This window comes from Anolis sagrei, chromosome 5 (assembly GCF_037176765.1).
Source record: "Anolis sagrei isolate rAnoSag1 chromosome 5, rAnoSag1.mat, whole genome shotgun sequence".
NCBI lineage: Eukaryota > Metazoa > Chordata > Lepidosauria > Squamata > Dactyloidae > Anolis > Anolis sagrei.
In genome coordinates, this window is record NC_090025.1 from 136126355 (window position 1) to 136144647 (window position 18293).

At 38.0% G+C, this 18293-nt stretch overlaps 1 protein-coding gene across 3 annotated transcripts in view; it reads left to right on the plus strand.

The window, feature by feature from the left end:
- Nucleotides 1–18293, plus strand: part of PDZRN4 (PDZ domain containing ring finger 4) — a 292487-nt gene that overhangs the window by 265860 nt on the left and 8334 nt on the right. For 2 of the 3 annotated variants that reach the window (XM_060777598.2, XM_060777600.2), the window contains 4 exons: nt 7112–7210; nt 8360–8422; nt 11512–11613; nt 16740–16856. In XM_060777598.2, the coding sequence (XP_060633581.2) occupies nt 7112–7210; nt 8360–8422; nt 11512–11613; nt 16740–16856 (381 nt within the window). The remainder of the gene's footprint in view (nt 1–7111; nt 7211–8359; nt 8423–11511; nt 11614–16739; nt 16857–18293) is intronic. The other variant, XM_060777599.2, reaches the window with a different exon arrangement.

The window sequence follows — 18293 nt, forward strand, 5'->3', positions numbered from 1 at the left end:
ATTAATCACAGATAGAAAAGTGTTGATCAGAACATATGCTGCCACATCTGCCATATCTATTGCACTTTGGGCAGCTAGATGCTTAAATTATGATGTGCTGAATAAGTGTCTTTCTTTTTCTTTTTTGAAAAGCCAAGGAAGCAACAATTATACTTGCTTAGCAACCTACAGGGCAGTAATACCATAGGTACTGTATGAATTATGATTTCTATCTTTTTATGTAAGACTGATTACGTTCAGTAGATGTTCAACGTATTGAAATGAAATGAAGGGGCACATAAACTTTCTGTATAATTAAAGATCTTCCCATCTACAAAAGGACATCTCCACAACAAAAATTGCATTTTAAAGTGAACTATAAAATTTGGAATTAAGCTTGAAAGTAGCAAGGTCCTAGGAAGACACCAATAATTACGGGCAAAGGAAAGAGCCTTCTCAGTGGCTGCTCCAAGTCTATGGAATTTTATTATTGTTTATTATTTATTTATCTATCCCACTTTTCTCAGCCCAAAGGTGACTCAAGGCAACTTACAAATTGGCAACAATTTGATGCCACAACAGTCATAAATACCATTAAAAACATTTGACATAACATAGTAAAAATCCAAATAAAAACCATTAAAACTATAAACACCATACCATTAATGTTTAATTCTGATTTAATGTTTGTGTATTTTGGATTTTAAATTGTATTGAAATGCTTTCATATAAACCGCTTTGAGTCTCCTTTATGGAGAGAAAAAAGTGGGGTATACATAATAAACATAATACATAATAAACATAACCACAACAACTCCCTTCCAGAAAAGGTCTGTTTGGCTCACTCTCTACTCTCTTTGTTGAAGAAGTGACTTTCTTAAATGAGGTATACCGGGATGCTATGTTTTACTGATGTATACTCTGGTGGCACAGTGGATTAAACCACAGAGCTGCTGAACTTGTTGACCAAAACGGTGGTTTGAATCCGGGGAGCGGCATGAGCTCCTGCTGTTAGGCCCAGCTTCTGCCAACCTAGCAGTTTGAAAACATGCAAATGTGAGTAGATCAATAGGTAACGCTTCTGTGGGAAGTTAACGGGGCTCCATGCACTCATGCTGGCCACATGACCTTGAAGGTTTCTACAGACAACGCCAACTCTTTGGCTTAGAAATTGAGGTGAACACCACCCCCCAGAGTGTGACACGACTAGACTTAATGTCAGGGAAATTTTTACCTTTACCTACCACTTTGAAATCTCTGAATCTAAGCAATATATATATAAGAATAAGAACCACTGGACAGATTGCTGCCAAATTTGGCCACAAGACACCTACTAACCCAAGGAGCAACCATCACTGAAAAAAATGGATTTTGTAGTTGCTGGGATTTATAGTTAACCTACAATCAAAGAGCATTCTGAACTCCACCAATGACTGAATTTAACCAAACGTGGCACACAGGACTCCCATGACTAACAGAAAACACTAGAAGGGTGTCGTGGGCATTGACCTTGAGTTTGGGAGTTGTAGTTTACCTACATCCAGAGAGCACTGTGGACTCAAACAATGATGGATCTGGACCAAACTTGGCATGGATATTCCATATACCCAATTAGGAACACAGATGGAGTTTGGGGGAAATAGACCCCGACATTAGGGAGTTGTAGTTACTAGGATTTATAGTTCACCTACAATCAAAGAGCATTCCAAACCCCACCAACGATGGAATTGGGCCAAACATCCCACACAGAAAATAGTGTGTTTTCTGGTGGTCTTTGATGACCCTTCTGACACCCCCCTGGTGACCCCCTTGGGGTCCTGACTTCCCAAGTTGAGAAATGCTGCCTTAAGGCCATCCAGCCCAACTCCCTTCGCCAGGGACAGGAAAACATAATCAAAGTCCTCCTGACAAAGGGCCATCCAGCCATTCACACACACACACATCTGTCATATGTATACTACAGATGCAGTATCAAAGATTTGAAAGGGACCTCTAAAGAAGGACAATGATATGTTGCATGTTCCAGAGTAGGCAAACCAGATAATCTCCACATCAACACTGACAAAGAAACAAGCATAAAGAAATTACACACACACACACACATTATTAAATAAGGGAATGAATGGGATTACCACAAAAAAAGGTTCAGTTTCATGCTGCTTTCCCTCCCCCTTTAGTCTATCAGTTTAACATTTTTGGTAATCTGCATTTAGATAATCCAAATTAAAACTATTGCAGAAATTCTTCTTAAAATCCAATACTTGAGGAGTATCATGTGATACTTTGGGGATATCATGTGAAACAATAGCTAGTTCATTTCTGGTAAAATTGGCAACCAATGTGGTTTATCTTTTCAGTACTGCATATAAGAAGCCAGAATAGTCTTCTGTCAACATTGATAAGTGAAAAGACAGCAGGAAATGCAATTTTATTTTGTTAACTGCACAGCTGCCAGCGGTTCCAGCTTGTTTACATCTCAGCTGTCTTGCTCCATAACTTTTCTATTTCCATAGAAATAACCACAAATACATTGTAGATGGGGTTGTCTCAGTAAAATCTGCATAACAGAACACACTGGGAGCATTAGAGAGGAATAAGAGGACAATTTCATTAAGTTGTTTTCACAAGTGAAGCATTTCAGTAGGGTTAAAAAAAATCTTGAGCTTTGCCAAGTCTCTATAGGCATTTTGGCAGAGTAAATGGTAAATTCTTCAAAATTGAAAAGCTCCAAGAGTAACAAGGCGATATGCTGATAAAATCCTAAAATATGTATTACCTGTTTTAGTCAAAATGTCCAAGGGATAGAGGTTCAGCACAATTTAAGTCAGTTTAAACATAAAATAAATGTGAAATGTAAATATATTCCATGATCAAAGAAAAGTACAGCATTTGGGGATAATACAGTTTTTACATAAGCTTTCTTGGATCGAAACCCACTTCTTCAGATTCATATTGAGTGGTATGAAATTCTTAGGCATAAAACACAATTGTAAAGCTGTAATATTGAGATATAATGTAGTAGAATTCAGAAAGTTTGTAATTGTTGGGTTGTTGTAGGTTTTTTCGGGCTATATGGCCATGGTCTAGAGGCATTCTCTCCTGACGTTTCACCTGCATCTACGGCAAGCATCCTCAGAGGTAGTGAAAGCCTTCAACAATACTTTGTAATTGTTTTTCTTGAACTTGTGTTTGTATGCTAAAATATCTTCATGCATATACCAGTATTATAGCAAATTCGCAATCTCTAACAGCAAATTCAGTTGCAAAATGTTCAGCCAAACATTTAAATAGCATGGAATCCGACCCTTTGCTTATTTATGCTAAAGCATGGGGGACGCAACAGGGGTCAATTCCCTGTGATACAGGGGCAACATGCAGATTATCAGTTATACTCATCCAAAGTACCTTCATGGTCCTTGGTGTCGAAATGGGGCCAAAGTACAGTAAGAGCCCCACACAGCCATATAACCCAGAATATTAAGGCAGATAATCCACAATATTTGCTTTGAAATGAATTATCCACACTGCCATATAACCCAGTTCAATGAAGATTTTATACAGCTGTATGGAAGAGGCCTAAGAGGATATGTAGATCTTCCTTTTTCATCTTTCTTCCCATAGATCTAGTCAAAGAAAGAAAGAAGAGGAACTCAGACACATGGAATCTTTGGCTGCTTCCATGTAGCAATTTAACCTGGGTCAGGATGTGGATTTAAGAAATCTAGCTTTTTTGGGGAGCCTATACATACTTATACATACTCTGTTTTCGCATAGTTTAAATAATATCCATACATTTGCATATCGCAGTGTTAATTTCTTTTGTTAATAGGTTAGTAATACATATGTAAATACATGTCATATTAGTCTATTACAGGCATGGAGAAACTTTGGCCCTCTAGGTGTTTTGGACTTTAACTCCCACCATTCCTAACAACCTGTTAGGAATTGTGGGAGCTGAAGTCCAAAACAACTGAAGGATCAAAGTTTGCCCATGCCTGTTCTATGGTCTATACAGATTCTTTATGTATGTGTGTGTATGTGTATGTATATGTGTGTGGGAAGGGGGCTGTGTTAAACTTCATTTGTAATTTGTTTGTTGTATCCATTTCATAAAATTTGTATGTACAAAGTGATATAAATAAATGGAAGGAGTGGCCATGCAAAAAACTTAAAATTCAAAATACAGACATCCTGTATCTGCTAATTGATTGAAATAAATATTTTAGTTTTATTTCAAATAAAGTGGAGTTTGACTTAGCACATTTTGTATCCAGAGATTAAATGCAGGTGTATTCCAAATCCTGATGAGAAGAAAAAGGATTTGGCTATTTTCCATGTCAAAATATAGTTCTTCAGTGATTTGGGTGAACATCATACCTTGGCAATAAGTGATGAAAAAAGTATGGACCTTATATTGGATGCAGAATTCTGCCTTAACAAAAGGCTACTGTGCTTTGTGACTTAGAAAATATGCTCTGAAATGTATAAAATCTGAAGAAATTTCAAATGCTGGCATGGGAAATGAGATTTCAAGTGAATAGGAAGTACAGCTTTTGTACCTGATCTGTTTATAATGCATTGGTTACTTATTATAAAACCTTTATTAAACAGTGTGTAATTACTATATTGCAGAAATTCTTTTGCTTTTAACTTGGTCAGATCTGTTGTCAACCTTCTTTTTGTTAATTCTCAGAGTACTGTGAAATATACTATATCCTGAATAATTCTGTGATCTTTATGCAGTAGCTAGTGAAGAGTTTTGAGAAAGAGGGTCATAAAAATATCTACTACAAAATGGGCTTTGAAGATTTACCACTGTTTTCGTACTATAAGGGTAAAGTAGTAAACAATGTAGATGTTCTATTCCACTCCATAGGTGCACAAAGTTCATAATTGGTTTGGGAATAACATTCTTCCAGCACACTAATAGGCATTGTTTGATGTTTATTTGTAACTAACACATTTCAAAGAAGAAGCTACTGAAGAAAAATATAGCTCAAGTCACATTAATAGTTCCCCTGTTTGTTTTCATTCTTAAACCCTTGAATCACTGAGAAAAAGAAGATGCCCGAATTAATGCAGAATGTTGTTCCCAGATGAATTTCTCAACAGAAACCTGAGATGATAAAGCATTTGGCAGTCTCCAAATATGGATATAACTTGTATAGTTCCCTGTGGGAGCGTTTTCACACATTAATTCCCTGTTGATTGCCATTTTTCCATCTTCACAAGGACTGAAAAATGTATGTAACCTTTGACGCATTTTCCCCACAAAATAACCATAATTTTTCAGTAAAACAAATTATTTGCTGAATCAAAATTACCATATTGAGGCATGTAGTTATACGCAGTGTAATTACATATTCCTCTACGGTTCTATATAGCAAACTCTTACAATGTCCCAAACTATATCACTTGAGTCTTTTTCTTTCAAGAAAGTTTTAACACAATGATGACATTTACAACCTACACTTCTATCACCTGAAGAAATTGCAGTATTAACCTAGTTGCTGAAGGGGATAATGACTTTTAACCTGGTAATAGAAGGTTATAGTCCTCAAACCACTATTCTATAACCCTGGAGGATGAGCAATTTGACCTTTTCTCCTATCCTTCAAGAATAACCTGTTTCGTTGAACATGCCTTCCAGTTCAGAAAGGAAAAGATGACCTTTTACCTAGTTTTCCATCCTTCACAGAATGAGTCATTGTCATTTAATTAATTGTTTCAAAAGGCCATATTTGTGGCAAAATACCAAAAATCTTATATACATCTTGCTACATGTAGGACTACAGAAAAATCCTACAATTGAACTTGCCCATAGAAAATTGGGAACCAATGTTGTGCAATAGAAAGTGTGGTACAAGGGATCAGGCAGGAAGTTAGAAAACAGAAAAACACAAAGGAGAGGTCTGGCCTGGTGGATGTGTTTTGCAGGGCTGTGTTTTGCAGGGCTACCTGTATCATCCTGGAAAAAACAGGGGGAAACACTTCTGGACTCTCTTCTTTGTTTTTCTGCATCATGACCTGATCAAACCACAGACCCAATTGATGGGTGGAGTGAATGAAACCCTCCTGCCCAGTGATTTTGTTTTTCCCAAGTAGGCTGCGGACTGGCAGCAGCAGCACTTGGGTCCTCTTTGGTGGACTTGAGCACCTGCCTGCAAAGAGGCCACTGGATCTGCAGTGGTGGTGGCCTCTATGGGCCAGTTTGCAGATGAGGCAGTGGTGGGTCCAAGCTCCGCTGCTCCCCTACATTTTAAGTATGGATGTACAAGTCTCTTGGCATGTTTGAAGTCCCACTCAGTCTTACCCTTTGTAGGAGGGCACTATATAATCATTAGGAAACCACAATCCCAATTCAGTGCACTTTTTGGCTGCATGGGGACTTGTCTCTGGATACTTGTTCCAGGGCTAAATCCTTGTCCTCAGGAATTGTCCTTTTGTTGGTGTATTCAAAGTCTTAAATTTTATTATATACAACTAGAATACATATGTTACACAATAGCCAATATAACCCTGTGTTTGCAAGGTTTTTGCACCATATTTTGATAAAAGTGATTGTTTAAGATCTTAGAACATGGAAGAAAAACATTAAGACAAAATACTAGCTTATGAAAAAATGAATTATGTTTTCTAATTACTGTTTATTATTTATACTGCACCTCACAATATACTATGTTCCTTATATGATTTGGCAAGTGACTCTGATTTTGGTTTATGGTTTAAGTGGCTGATGGAAGACTGGCATTCGTGTGAGATTGATGGATTGATGAATACTCTGTCTTTCCCCAGTCCTGTAAATCAATAGTTGGCTTGATCGAAGCAAACTGACTCTATAATATATTACCAGTCTTCCATTCTTGGATTTTGGCACCACTGAATACATGACAAATTTTACTTAATGGCTTCCAACTCCATTATATTTGGTATTTTGTTATAATTGGAAGTGCAACAATATTAAGTAATAGGCATTATCACTATTTGTAAAAAGTATTTGACCTTGAAGCAAATAACGGGATCATGATCGCAAAATTCTGTATGGTAACTTGTGTGCAAATGTGTAACTCATCTTTGTACCATATTTTTTCCCCTCAGGATAGGCATCTCACTGTAATTCATTATTTTACAGGAAGTTGAGCTTTGTCGTATTAGCAGTCAGGAAAAGTTGGGATTGACCGTCTGTTACCGTACTGATGATGAGGAAGACATGGGAATCTATATCAGTGAGGTAAAGATGTGTGTGTTGTGGAAGGGGAAGAAAGAAATAGTAAGCAACCCAACTGTCTATTTGCCAACATTGATCCTTTTCAATTGGCAGTCTTCTTTTTCCTCCTAGCGTTTAGTCCCATGAATTCACAGGGCCCACTTGTTTACTTCTTGTTCTCCATTTGTTCCTATTGGCCACGTCGCCCATTCAATTGGCAGTCTGACTATATTATAATCAATGCCTTCAAATTCCATATTAATATTAGGAAGAGTGCCGGAAATGCCTAACTAACTACCAAGAAATGTTGAAATTGTCTCACTTTGTTCAAAATTCTGGAAACATGTGATAGAGGGAAATGACTCTGACTGTTAATTTTCCCTTGAAATTTAGATATTTACATGAATATATAAAATAATGTTTTTATAAGCAGACCTTTGCAAAGGAAAACAATTTTTAAACATACATACAAATCTTGTTCATGATTGAAGTTCTAGTCCAAATTGTGACCTGCTCTAGTATCCAGCCATTATTTGTATTTGCTACCTCTTCACTTCCTTGAGCCATGTAGTAGAAACTACAAATAATGGCTGGATACTAGGGCAGGTCATATTTGACTCTGACAATTGAACAGAGAATTGAAAATAAAGGACAGATAGAAAGTCACCTCTTATTTCCTACCTGCTTGAAAACTTATGGTAGCAATATATGTGATACCTGGTGTCCTACTCATTAAAGTCTGGGGAGCTGGCTTCTTTAACAGTGGTATAGTGAAAACTTTTTAATTTTTAGTCTGAACTTTTAAAGTGTTCTCTGTATAAAGTGCTGAATCTTGTCCCCAAAATTGCTTGGATTGTGCCTTTAAAGTTCAGACTAAGACCTGGAATAGATTTACTGCTCCAGAGGCATGATAGCCACCAGCCACAATTGTTCATAAATCCTTTTATTTCCATTTTTCCACAAGAGCTGACACTACTTCAACAACATTAAACTGACCAGGAAAGTATTGATTTGAAGAATTATAACCCATTAAATTTGTTGACTTGTATTAATCTGGTTAGTGGGAAATAATTTGTGTAATATAAAACTATATTAATATGAAAACACCAAATCTAACATCAAACACATCTGTTGAGATTTGAGTTATTTTAAAGAAACTTCTTCCCTGTGTAGGTTGATCCAAACAGTATTGCTGCCCGAGATGGACGGATTCGGGAAGGAGACCGGATTTTACAAGTAGGTCATTCTGTGCTTCCTTTGTCACTATGATTCTCAACCAAATAAACAAACAAACATTTTGTGCTGATGAAATGGTGATGCAAAGATATGTTTGTAATTACAATGGACCCTTGATATCTGCTGGGGATTAGTTGCAGGATACCCCGTGGATGACAAAATGCATGTGTCAAGTCCAATTACATTCAATGGTCTACTAAAATTGTGACCCTTATATAATGGCAAAAACATTATTTTCTCTTGGGATTAAACAAAATATTTTCAAGCTTTGGATAATTGAGTCTGTGGCTACGGAGTCCATAGATATATTTATTAACCTGTCCTATACATGGAACCAGGAAACTCGGTTGTTGTTTCCATCTCCAGTATGTGTAGAAAAGGTATAAAAGATTACACCAACTATATGTGAGAACTCGAGAACATGGAAAGATGGACAGAGTGGTGTGTTGGGCTGTCATTATTTTTCATGGAAATATTTGTTGTCCAAAATACAAAATCCCTCTCTAATAATTACCTCTTTCCATTCCTGTTATTTATCACTACCTCATTCAAAGAGTGCTGTTCTCACTCACACGCAAGCATATATACGCACACACTTATTCTTTTTATGCAATTCCTGCATTTTTCTTTTGCTGGTACTTTCTGATAATAGCACATTCTCTCCATACAAACAATCCTGTATCTGCTAGACATTAATTCTACTTCCCTGAGAGCCTTCTGAATGTTACAAGATCAATCTGATTCCATTCCACCAGTCTTTTCATTTCCTCAGGAAACATCTTTGCTGAAAAACGGATCTTTATTTCTACTCTGCTATCAGCTCAGAGAATCAAACAAATCTCTAGAACACAATAGGGTGTACAAGCAGCCTGGCTATAATGGTCCTTTCTTTGAGGGAATATATAACTTATAGTTCAGCATCAAGACTCACTCTAGGATATACGTTATTTTAGTTCTTGGTATGGTAGGGAAGATGAAGCATTTCCTTTTCCAGTGTACAAGTCACATGGGGAAAATATATTGTAGCACCTTACTTTGGATTATGCATTGATATGAATTTTAGACAAGGATTTATAAAATAAACCAGCTTTTATAAATATCAAAAACAGCATATGTGGGAAATTATACAAATCCAGTATTTACACTTCATGAGAAAACAAAACCCCGTGTGAGGTAACTGAAATTCAGTGCCAACTTCAATAAATTATGATTAATTTTATCAGCATATATTTGTTTATGTGGTAAAATTGTTTAGCTTCTGTTCGTCAGTGTGGGATTAAATCATTGGAAAGCACTAGAAAGAAATCAGCCCTCTGAATTGTTCCTGGCTGTTCATGTGTATTATGGGAGCGATAAGCCCTTGAAGATGTATTCCCCCCACCCATTCTTTTCATTCTTACTGTAAATATCAAAGGAGAAGAAGGCAGAGCAGAAAGAAAACCTGTTTTATTTTTGTCTCTTTTCCCGACACTCTCATTTATTGGAAAGGAAATGGAGAACACATTTAAACATAGAAGGGAAGTCTTGGGGGAGTAGAATAGTCAAGCAAGTGGGGAAGCTAAGCATTCTCTCCAATTCTGAGATGGGTCTCAAAGCTCTATAAAGTTTGAAGGTGTCAAAATACATTGCTGGATCCATGCTTACACCTCAGTAAATCACCTTCCAGCTTTAGATGCACTAATACATTTGCTGTGTGTCTTCACGTTGTGTTTCCAACTTATGGCGACACTAAGATGAATCTAAGATAGGGTTTTCTTGGTAAGATCTTTTCAGAGGAAGTTTCCTTTGCCTCACTTTGAAGCTGATTGTGACTTTCCCAATGTCATCTACTGGTTTTCCATGGCTGAGTAGGGATTTGAACCCAGACCTCCAGTCACAGTTCAGCACTCAAATCATTATTCCATGCTGGCTCTGTAATATATCTATACATTATGCCCTTTTGTAATCATCAGTACTAGAAATACTCAGATTCTTTGGATGTAGAATTTACATGTAATCCTATTTCTGCATGTGGGTGGCTGTCTAGGATAATAGAATACAGACAGTGTAGAGCACTGAGATTAGAATCATGCTGGAGAATATTGTTAGCATAGCAATACTGATATAATCAATGGTGACAGAAGAAGGAAGGCTAAAACTCCAGATGTTTAGCAAAGAAAGAACTGGTGAAATAGATCTCAAACCTAATTGTTAGTCTCAATAAAAGTCATTCCTTGAATCAGCTGGATTTACATATGTGTTGACTCATCATGCAACAACTGATTCAATAGGCATACAATATGTTTGTTTGGAGCTAGCTCGATACCAGCATACAATTCCTGAATGCATGAAATCAGTAATGTGATGCACTAGCAAATTTTGGGCCTGAGTAGTGTTACAGCTTCAATCAGATGGTTGAATGAAGCATCGTTTTCCCTGTTATTTTTATTTATTTATTTTTTACAATAGTTGCCCTCAACACCAGTGTCATGCATTTTTAGTACTGTCCTGACTGGTGAATCAAAAGATTCACTGAATTTGGTGGCATGTGTCCCCCAGCAATTGCAGACTTTTTGATTTTAGCATCTATGTGTGTGTGCACACATACACACAAATATCAAATGATTAAATGAAACCGCAATCAGCAGTTGCCTGTGAGTATTGCCTGGTGAGAGATAATACTATAGACCTCTAATTGGCTCCCTCTAAGCTTCCAGTATGACTGATTTCAGCTGTAGTATTACCAGTCTTGCTTCCACCAGCACTATTATCTCAGAGTGACACTTCCATTACTCTGAACGGAGAAAGATGAACGTCACCTGTCAAGGGCTGGTTAATTGTGTTGCTAGATGTATGTTGCCAGGGCGCAGGTTGGACATTTATGAACATAACTGCTTCCTCTGATGTCCGCCATCCTTCAACGATCGATATGGCTCTTACAGTAAGCGCATAATTGAGTGAAGGCACTTACCACTGAGGGGGCTGAAGATGAGCCCATTGTGCGAGCTTCATTGTCCATACATTTCCCACAAATGAGCTGATATTTGCTCTATATTGTGTCTCGCATTGTGGAAATGGAAACTAATGTGCCACTTTCATTTGTTTTCTAGATAAATGGCCAAGATGTCCAGAACCGGGAGGAGGCAGTGGCATTGCTCTCCAGCGACGAATGCAAGAAGATTGTATTGTTGGTGGCAAGACCAGAGTTGCAGGTTAGAGGGGAAAGATGCTCTGAGATATAGAATGGTTTGCAGGGAACAAACATTTACTGCCATGCATAGGTAATGAACAGCTGGAAAAAAAACAGTGCAGAGGTTTATGTCAAAATGAGAAAATGAGAATAGATAGCTTTTATTCTTTTGTTGTTTAGATGTAAACAAAGCAAACAGGAACTTGATTACCATTGCATTAGCGGAATGAGGCTTTAAAACCCCATAGCACTATATCTAGTACTAATAATAGTTTACAGAAATTGCTCACATATAAAAAGTCCTGTTGATTTTGTCATCTGCAGTTGCATCGTTGAATTAAAATCACATTGGTTGCAGGTCTTAAATTCTAGGCCTGGGTATTTGGGGATTGTGGCTTCCAAGACTGGTTTTTAATATTTGTAGGTGCAAGCACATTTCTACACAACACAAGAAAGCAAGTCCTATTTATATGGATTCACATATCCTGGTCAAACATTTAGTGGGAAACATATATTGAAAGATATATAGCAAAAATATTTTTTTTTACACAGATATCAGTTTGGGGTGGCAGAGACACTAGACCAATTACTAAAAGAAGAGAAATATAGGCAAAAAAAATAACAATACTAGTTCTGCTTCCTTTTCTATTCCATTATATCCCACTACAAAGCAAAAAAGAACGTTCTGTTGACATTGTTGTATCCATCTGTCGTTGGTTCAGGCAAAGTTGGTTATATTGCTATATGTCTCTTACGTTATTGATCTGATATTTTTCAGAGTTGGTAACTGCCCAATCTCTATAAATTACATTGAGCAAATGTAATTCACTGTCACCTGAAATCCTTCCTTGACTACCGTACTTATACAGGATCACAGTTTGAAGCATATATTTCCTTTATAGTCTTGCACATTCTAAATGGCCCTGATAAAAGAAGCTGTATAGCAGGGTAGAAGAAAGCAATTCACCTTAGGTTTATATTGCTTGGATGTGGCTCTTGTAGGCTTAGATAACTTTAAAGCCATAAAAGTCTTGCTGAAACATTCTGCTTATAGGCTTTTGGAGAATTTTCTATTTGACTTTCTTTGTACAACAGACAATTAGTACCTGGGGCCTAGCATTATGTGATTCTCTCATCTCTTGCCTGAACAGTTGGCCTGCCATATCCATGAATTTTGCATCCATTCATTCAACCATCCACAGCTTGAAAATATTCCACAACAAAGAAAGAAAGAAAATTGAAAAAGCAAAACATTAATATTGCCATTTTATATAAGGGATGTCATTTTGTCATCCCACTGTATATAAAAGGACTTGAGCATCCATGGATTTTGGTATCCATCTGTAGTCTTGAAGTAAAATATAAGGGTGGGAGGAAGGATTTGATTGTACATTGTAACACGTATCCTCCAGCAAAGGATCACTGACTTGTCATGGCGCTGGAGCTTGAGCACCTCAATGATGCCACTAGTGAAACCGTGAAGGGACACCCAAGATGGGACGGTCGTGGCAGAGAGGTCAGACCAAGATTATCGCTTACTTCTTGGGAGGAGAGCAATATCCAATCTCAATAAAGTAGTGAAGAGTAGAGACATCACACTGGCAACAAAGATCCGCATAGTCAAAACAATGGTATTCCCCGTAGTAACCTACGGATGTGAGAGCTAGACCATAGGGAAGGCTGAGCAAAGGAAGATAGATCCTTTTGAACTGTGGTGTTGGAGGAAAGTTCTGAGAGTGCCTTGGACCGCCAGAAGATCCAACCAGTCCATACCTCAGGAAATAAAGCCCGGCTGCTCATTGGAGGGATAGTAGCAGCAAAGTTGAAGTACTTTGGCCACATCATGAGAAGAAAGGAAAGCTTAGAGAAGACAATGATGCTGGGGAAAATGGAAGGAAAAAGGAAGAGGGGCCGACCAATGGCAAGATGGATGGATGGTATCTTTGAAGTGACTGGCTTGTCTCTGAAGGATCTGGTGGTGGTGGCAGCAAACAAGGGAGCTCTGGCGTGGGATGGTGCATGAGGTCATGAAGAGTCGGAAGCAGGCCCGTAGCCAGGATTTCGATTCGGGGGGGGGGGGGGAGGCTGAGTCTGAGTGAAAGAGGGTCTACCCTAGCAAACCTTTTGTATCATTACCCCAATACCCCCATGCATATGGGATATATTGAGTATGGTGATCAGATCATGATATGAATAAACATAACAGTTTAAATAATGCACCAGTAAGACCTTTTTGCAAACCACCATGAGAATTTGGGGGGGGGGGGGGGGCTGAAGCCCCTCAAGCCCCCCCCCCCCCCCCCCGGCTACATGCCTGGTCGGAAGCAACTGACCGAATGAATGAACAGCAAAACAAACATGTATCTGGACATGGTATAGTTTCCTTGCTAAATCCAGAAATGTAATGGCACGTCCAGCTAGAAAATTAGATGTGTTTTTATCTCATAGAAAGCAATTCAAGAAAATGTTCATGGCTGATATGTGTTCTTCTTTTTCCATGAAATGAGTGTATGGCTGGCATAGCATGGATCCAGATCAGAATGTTTCATGGGCATTCAGCTTTTTTAACCAGAGGTGTAATGATATCCCATTAATTCACTGTCATAGTCATTATACTATTGCAATGAGTAAACTTTCCCTAAAAACTACCTTTGAAGCCACGTCTCCCCACCCCCCACCCCACCCCCAACAGAGGAATTTCCAAGGCTCTACAGCTACATGCTGTAGATACTTTAGGTAGATTTCCTGCTGAGGAAGGCAGTTCGAACCTAGTAGTCCTTAGGGACCCATTTCATTTCTAAGGCCATTTCTACAATGCCATATAAAATCCAGATTATTTGCTTTGAACTGAATTATACGGTAGTATAGACTTATATGATCCAGTTCAAATAAAATAATATGGATTATCCACTTTGATAATCTGGATTATATGGTAATGTAGAAGAGGCCTAAGATTCTATTAACAGAGCAGTAAGTAATGACATAACTACTCCTCTCCTGATAGTGGAACATGATATAACAGATACTGGGGAAAAATCATCCTTATCATTGCTCATGGGCCTATTGTCCAGAACCTTGGAAATCCCTCTATTGGGGGACACTGCATAGTTTCAAAGGTAGTGTGAAGGAGATGCTGGGGAGATCTAGCTAAGGGCTGTCAGCCACGACTCAAGAAGTGTTGTGAATGGGAAAATGTAACAAACCCACAAAGGATGTCTCTGGGAGAGCAGATACAGTGTCATTTGAATCTGAGACAGGGCTAGGATTTGAGACAAACGATTGTGGATTTTTATTGAGCCTAATAATTAGATTGAATTATTTTCTTCCTTTAAGTGCCAAAAGTCCTTGAGTGTTCTAGGTGCAGATATATTTTCCTGGTGTTTGTTTAATGCAATTGACCATACAAATATAAAAGTCTAAAATTAAGAGATATACAGGCTGTTCCCAAGTTACAAACATCTGACTTATATATGACTCCTAGTTACAGATAGAGGTCAGATAACAGGAAGTGAGAGGAAATCTACCCTTAGGAAAGGAAATTCACTTATCATGGGGAAACTATCTCCACTGAAGTTTTAGCACCAAACCTTGTTTCCACAACAATCCAACATTTTTGAAATCCAATTGTCACAGGGACAGAAGTTGAGTTATATTTATGTACCTGTTCTGACTTACATACAATTTCAATTTAAGAACAAACCTAGAGAATCGATCTTGTTTGGAACAGGCTTTCCTGGGACAAACTAAACTCTTGCCTTTTACCATTCCTCTCAGGCCACTTCTACACTGCCATATAATCCAGATTATCAAAGCAGATGATCAACATTATCTGCTTTGAACTTGATGATATGAGTCTACACTGCCATATAATCCAGTTCAACGCATATAATCTGGATTTTATATGGCAGTGTAGAGGAGACCTCAGAGAATGGAATGATTTCTCTTTACCATGGCAGGATGAAACTCTGATCTTTTATGAATATTTTTAATGTGAGTGGTATTGGGCAATTAGCAAGTTAACATGAAAATTGCTCCCTAATAGACAGTACTCAGCCCTCCATACACCCCAAGGTTAGGGACACAGGACCCATGTGAAAGTGAAAAACCATGAATAAAAAATGCTCCCCCCTTTTAAGCTAAAAGGAAACTTTTCTTGGAATATTTAGGTTTTCAAACATGACTTCATGGTCAACATCCAGCAGAGTTTGATCATAGAGTCACACTGGAGAACTTAAAGATATGGGAATAATCAAATCTGCAAAAGTCAAACTCACAAATGTGAAGGGCCAATTGTATTATCACAGTTATATTAAAATATTTCAATTTATTCCCTTTTCCATGATATTGGGAGAAACTCTATTTTTTCTCACTACTGATATGCAAAATGTTGACATTAGTACTCCTATTTCCTATTGTACCATTTCCAACTATCACTGAATATTTTACTCGGCATGCTGTAGAGAACAGTTTATTCACAGATACATACAATTTATATGTCTAAAGGTACTCACTGCCCCAACTTTAAAGTAGTATCTGATTTTAAAAAAAGAATACTCTCCCAAGGAACAGCTGGACAACAAAACATACCTTAAAGGCACCTTGTCAATCAATTATTCTTTTGTTGTTGTTGTAGCAGTTGTAACTAGAAGTTTACCTGAGAAATCAATAAGACAAATGTGATTGAAATACACGATGAGGACGCTGCTGTAGTGCAGGCAGTGAGGCACAAACTAGGTTGGAGGCTGCTAAGGAGAAAGAAACCAATTGTCTCATGGCCATATATTTGTATCTCTGGCTTCTTTTCAAGCTGATGCTGTTAGAAGTAAAGAACATGATGGATAAAGTATTATGCAGTATTTCTTGTGTAAATTTTTGAAAGGAAATAATGTCCTGTGCATGCAGTTCCCTCATTATGAGACAAAACCAGCGAGACTCTTTCATAAAGGAATAAAAGGCCTAAGAGTCCAATTTTTTTAATGATCTCCTCCCTTCCCCCTACATTTTTTAGAAGCGAACTCCAAGACCACAGTATTCCAAAGAGAGTCATTATTATAAAAAGAACTAGACAGGCATTGCCATTTGGGTTTACCTTATTTTAACATGCATTCCCCACCAGCCTAAAGTAATGTACTAATGTATTCTTTACAGCTGGAAGAAGGATGGCTGGATGATGAAAGGAGTGAATTCTTAGAGGAGTTGAACTTGGAAATGTTGGAAGAGCAGCATAATGAAGCACAGCAGTACACAGGCAATGAAGTGGAGCAGGTAGGCTTGACATAAAAATGGAGAGCTTGAAATGTAATTGGGTACATGTTTTTCATAAACTGAGAATCACATTATAAATTTAGAAATTAAATTCCTAGGCTTCACCAGAGCATCGCCACTAAGATGTCACAACTGGTAACAAATGAGAGGAGGATATTTTGAATTTAACTGTAAAACGTGACAAGAAGCAGGTCAGAGTTTGCATCTTCCCACCATTTTAATTTGATTTCTACTTCCCCTCCCCTCTGAAGAATGCTATACCAAAAAAACCTCCTTTCTTCGGTATTTGTACATCATATCTCTTCATCCCTTAAGCACGCACCACCTTCCTTGATTTTTCCCTGAAGACATGGCAACTCAAAAGCAAATCTGCTTTCCAAACTGGTATAGACATGTACTCATGACAAGAATATCATTTCACATTGTTAACTGAGTGGGCTTTCACCATTTAGATCCATTTTCTTGCTTCATTGGATCTCCGTGGGAGCTATTGCCAATCAAAATGGAACAAGGAAAGATTTGTCTCCACTGTGAGCTGAGTGAGTTTCAGTTTCAGGCTGACTTGCCCTTGGATCCTAAGTGAAATCTGCTTCCTAATAGACAATGATCAAATAAACCATGATGGATTCACCTTGGGGTTGTCATAGGTCAAAAACAACTTACATCTACACAATAATAACAGCAAATGGATAGGGCATAGTAGATAACCAACACACCATATGGTCAACATATTTCTGTTACTCAGTATTTGTGACTTGAATAATATTTTCTGACTGTTTTTGAAAGCCACTTTGGGAAATTAGATATAAGTGCTTCAAAATGAAAAGAAAAGAAAAGCTAATGGACAAATAGATAAGGTACTGTAGAGTAACTAGTGCAAATATGCATGGAACAGGAATTTTTAATAGTTTAACATATCTTATAGAGATTCATAATTGCTATTATATACCTTAAGGTCCTTCCAGATGGGACTGTTAAAATAAATGACAACCTGCTTGCCATGCACCATTAAAACCCTCACTGTCTCAGGGATCTTATGTATAGTTTCTGGGGAGGAGGGGGTCAGTCTAGACAGCCTCTTTGCATTTCAAGCCTCCATCTCCCTGCCCCTTTAAGAATCCCCTCAGGAGAGGAGCCTCAGACAAGGCACTTCTGGTTCTTGGAAGAGTCAGTCTTATTTGTGACTGGAAGATGAAGAGGGATGAAAGCCGGAAGGTCTACAATATAGTACATCCAGTCAGAGCCGTATTCAAGTCCAGTCCGAGCTGTACTCAAGTCCATTTGGAGCTGTAACCATGTCCCGTCTGAGCTGTATTCAAGTCCAGTCAGAGTTAAATATTGAGGCCATTTTATTTATTTATTTATTTATTTATTTTGTATACTTCTACCCCGCCCTTCTCAACCCCCAAGGGGGGACTCAGGGCGGCTTACAAAAAG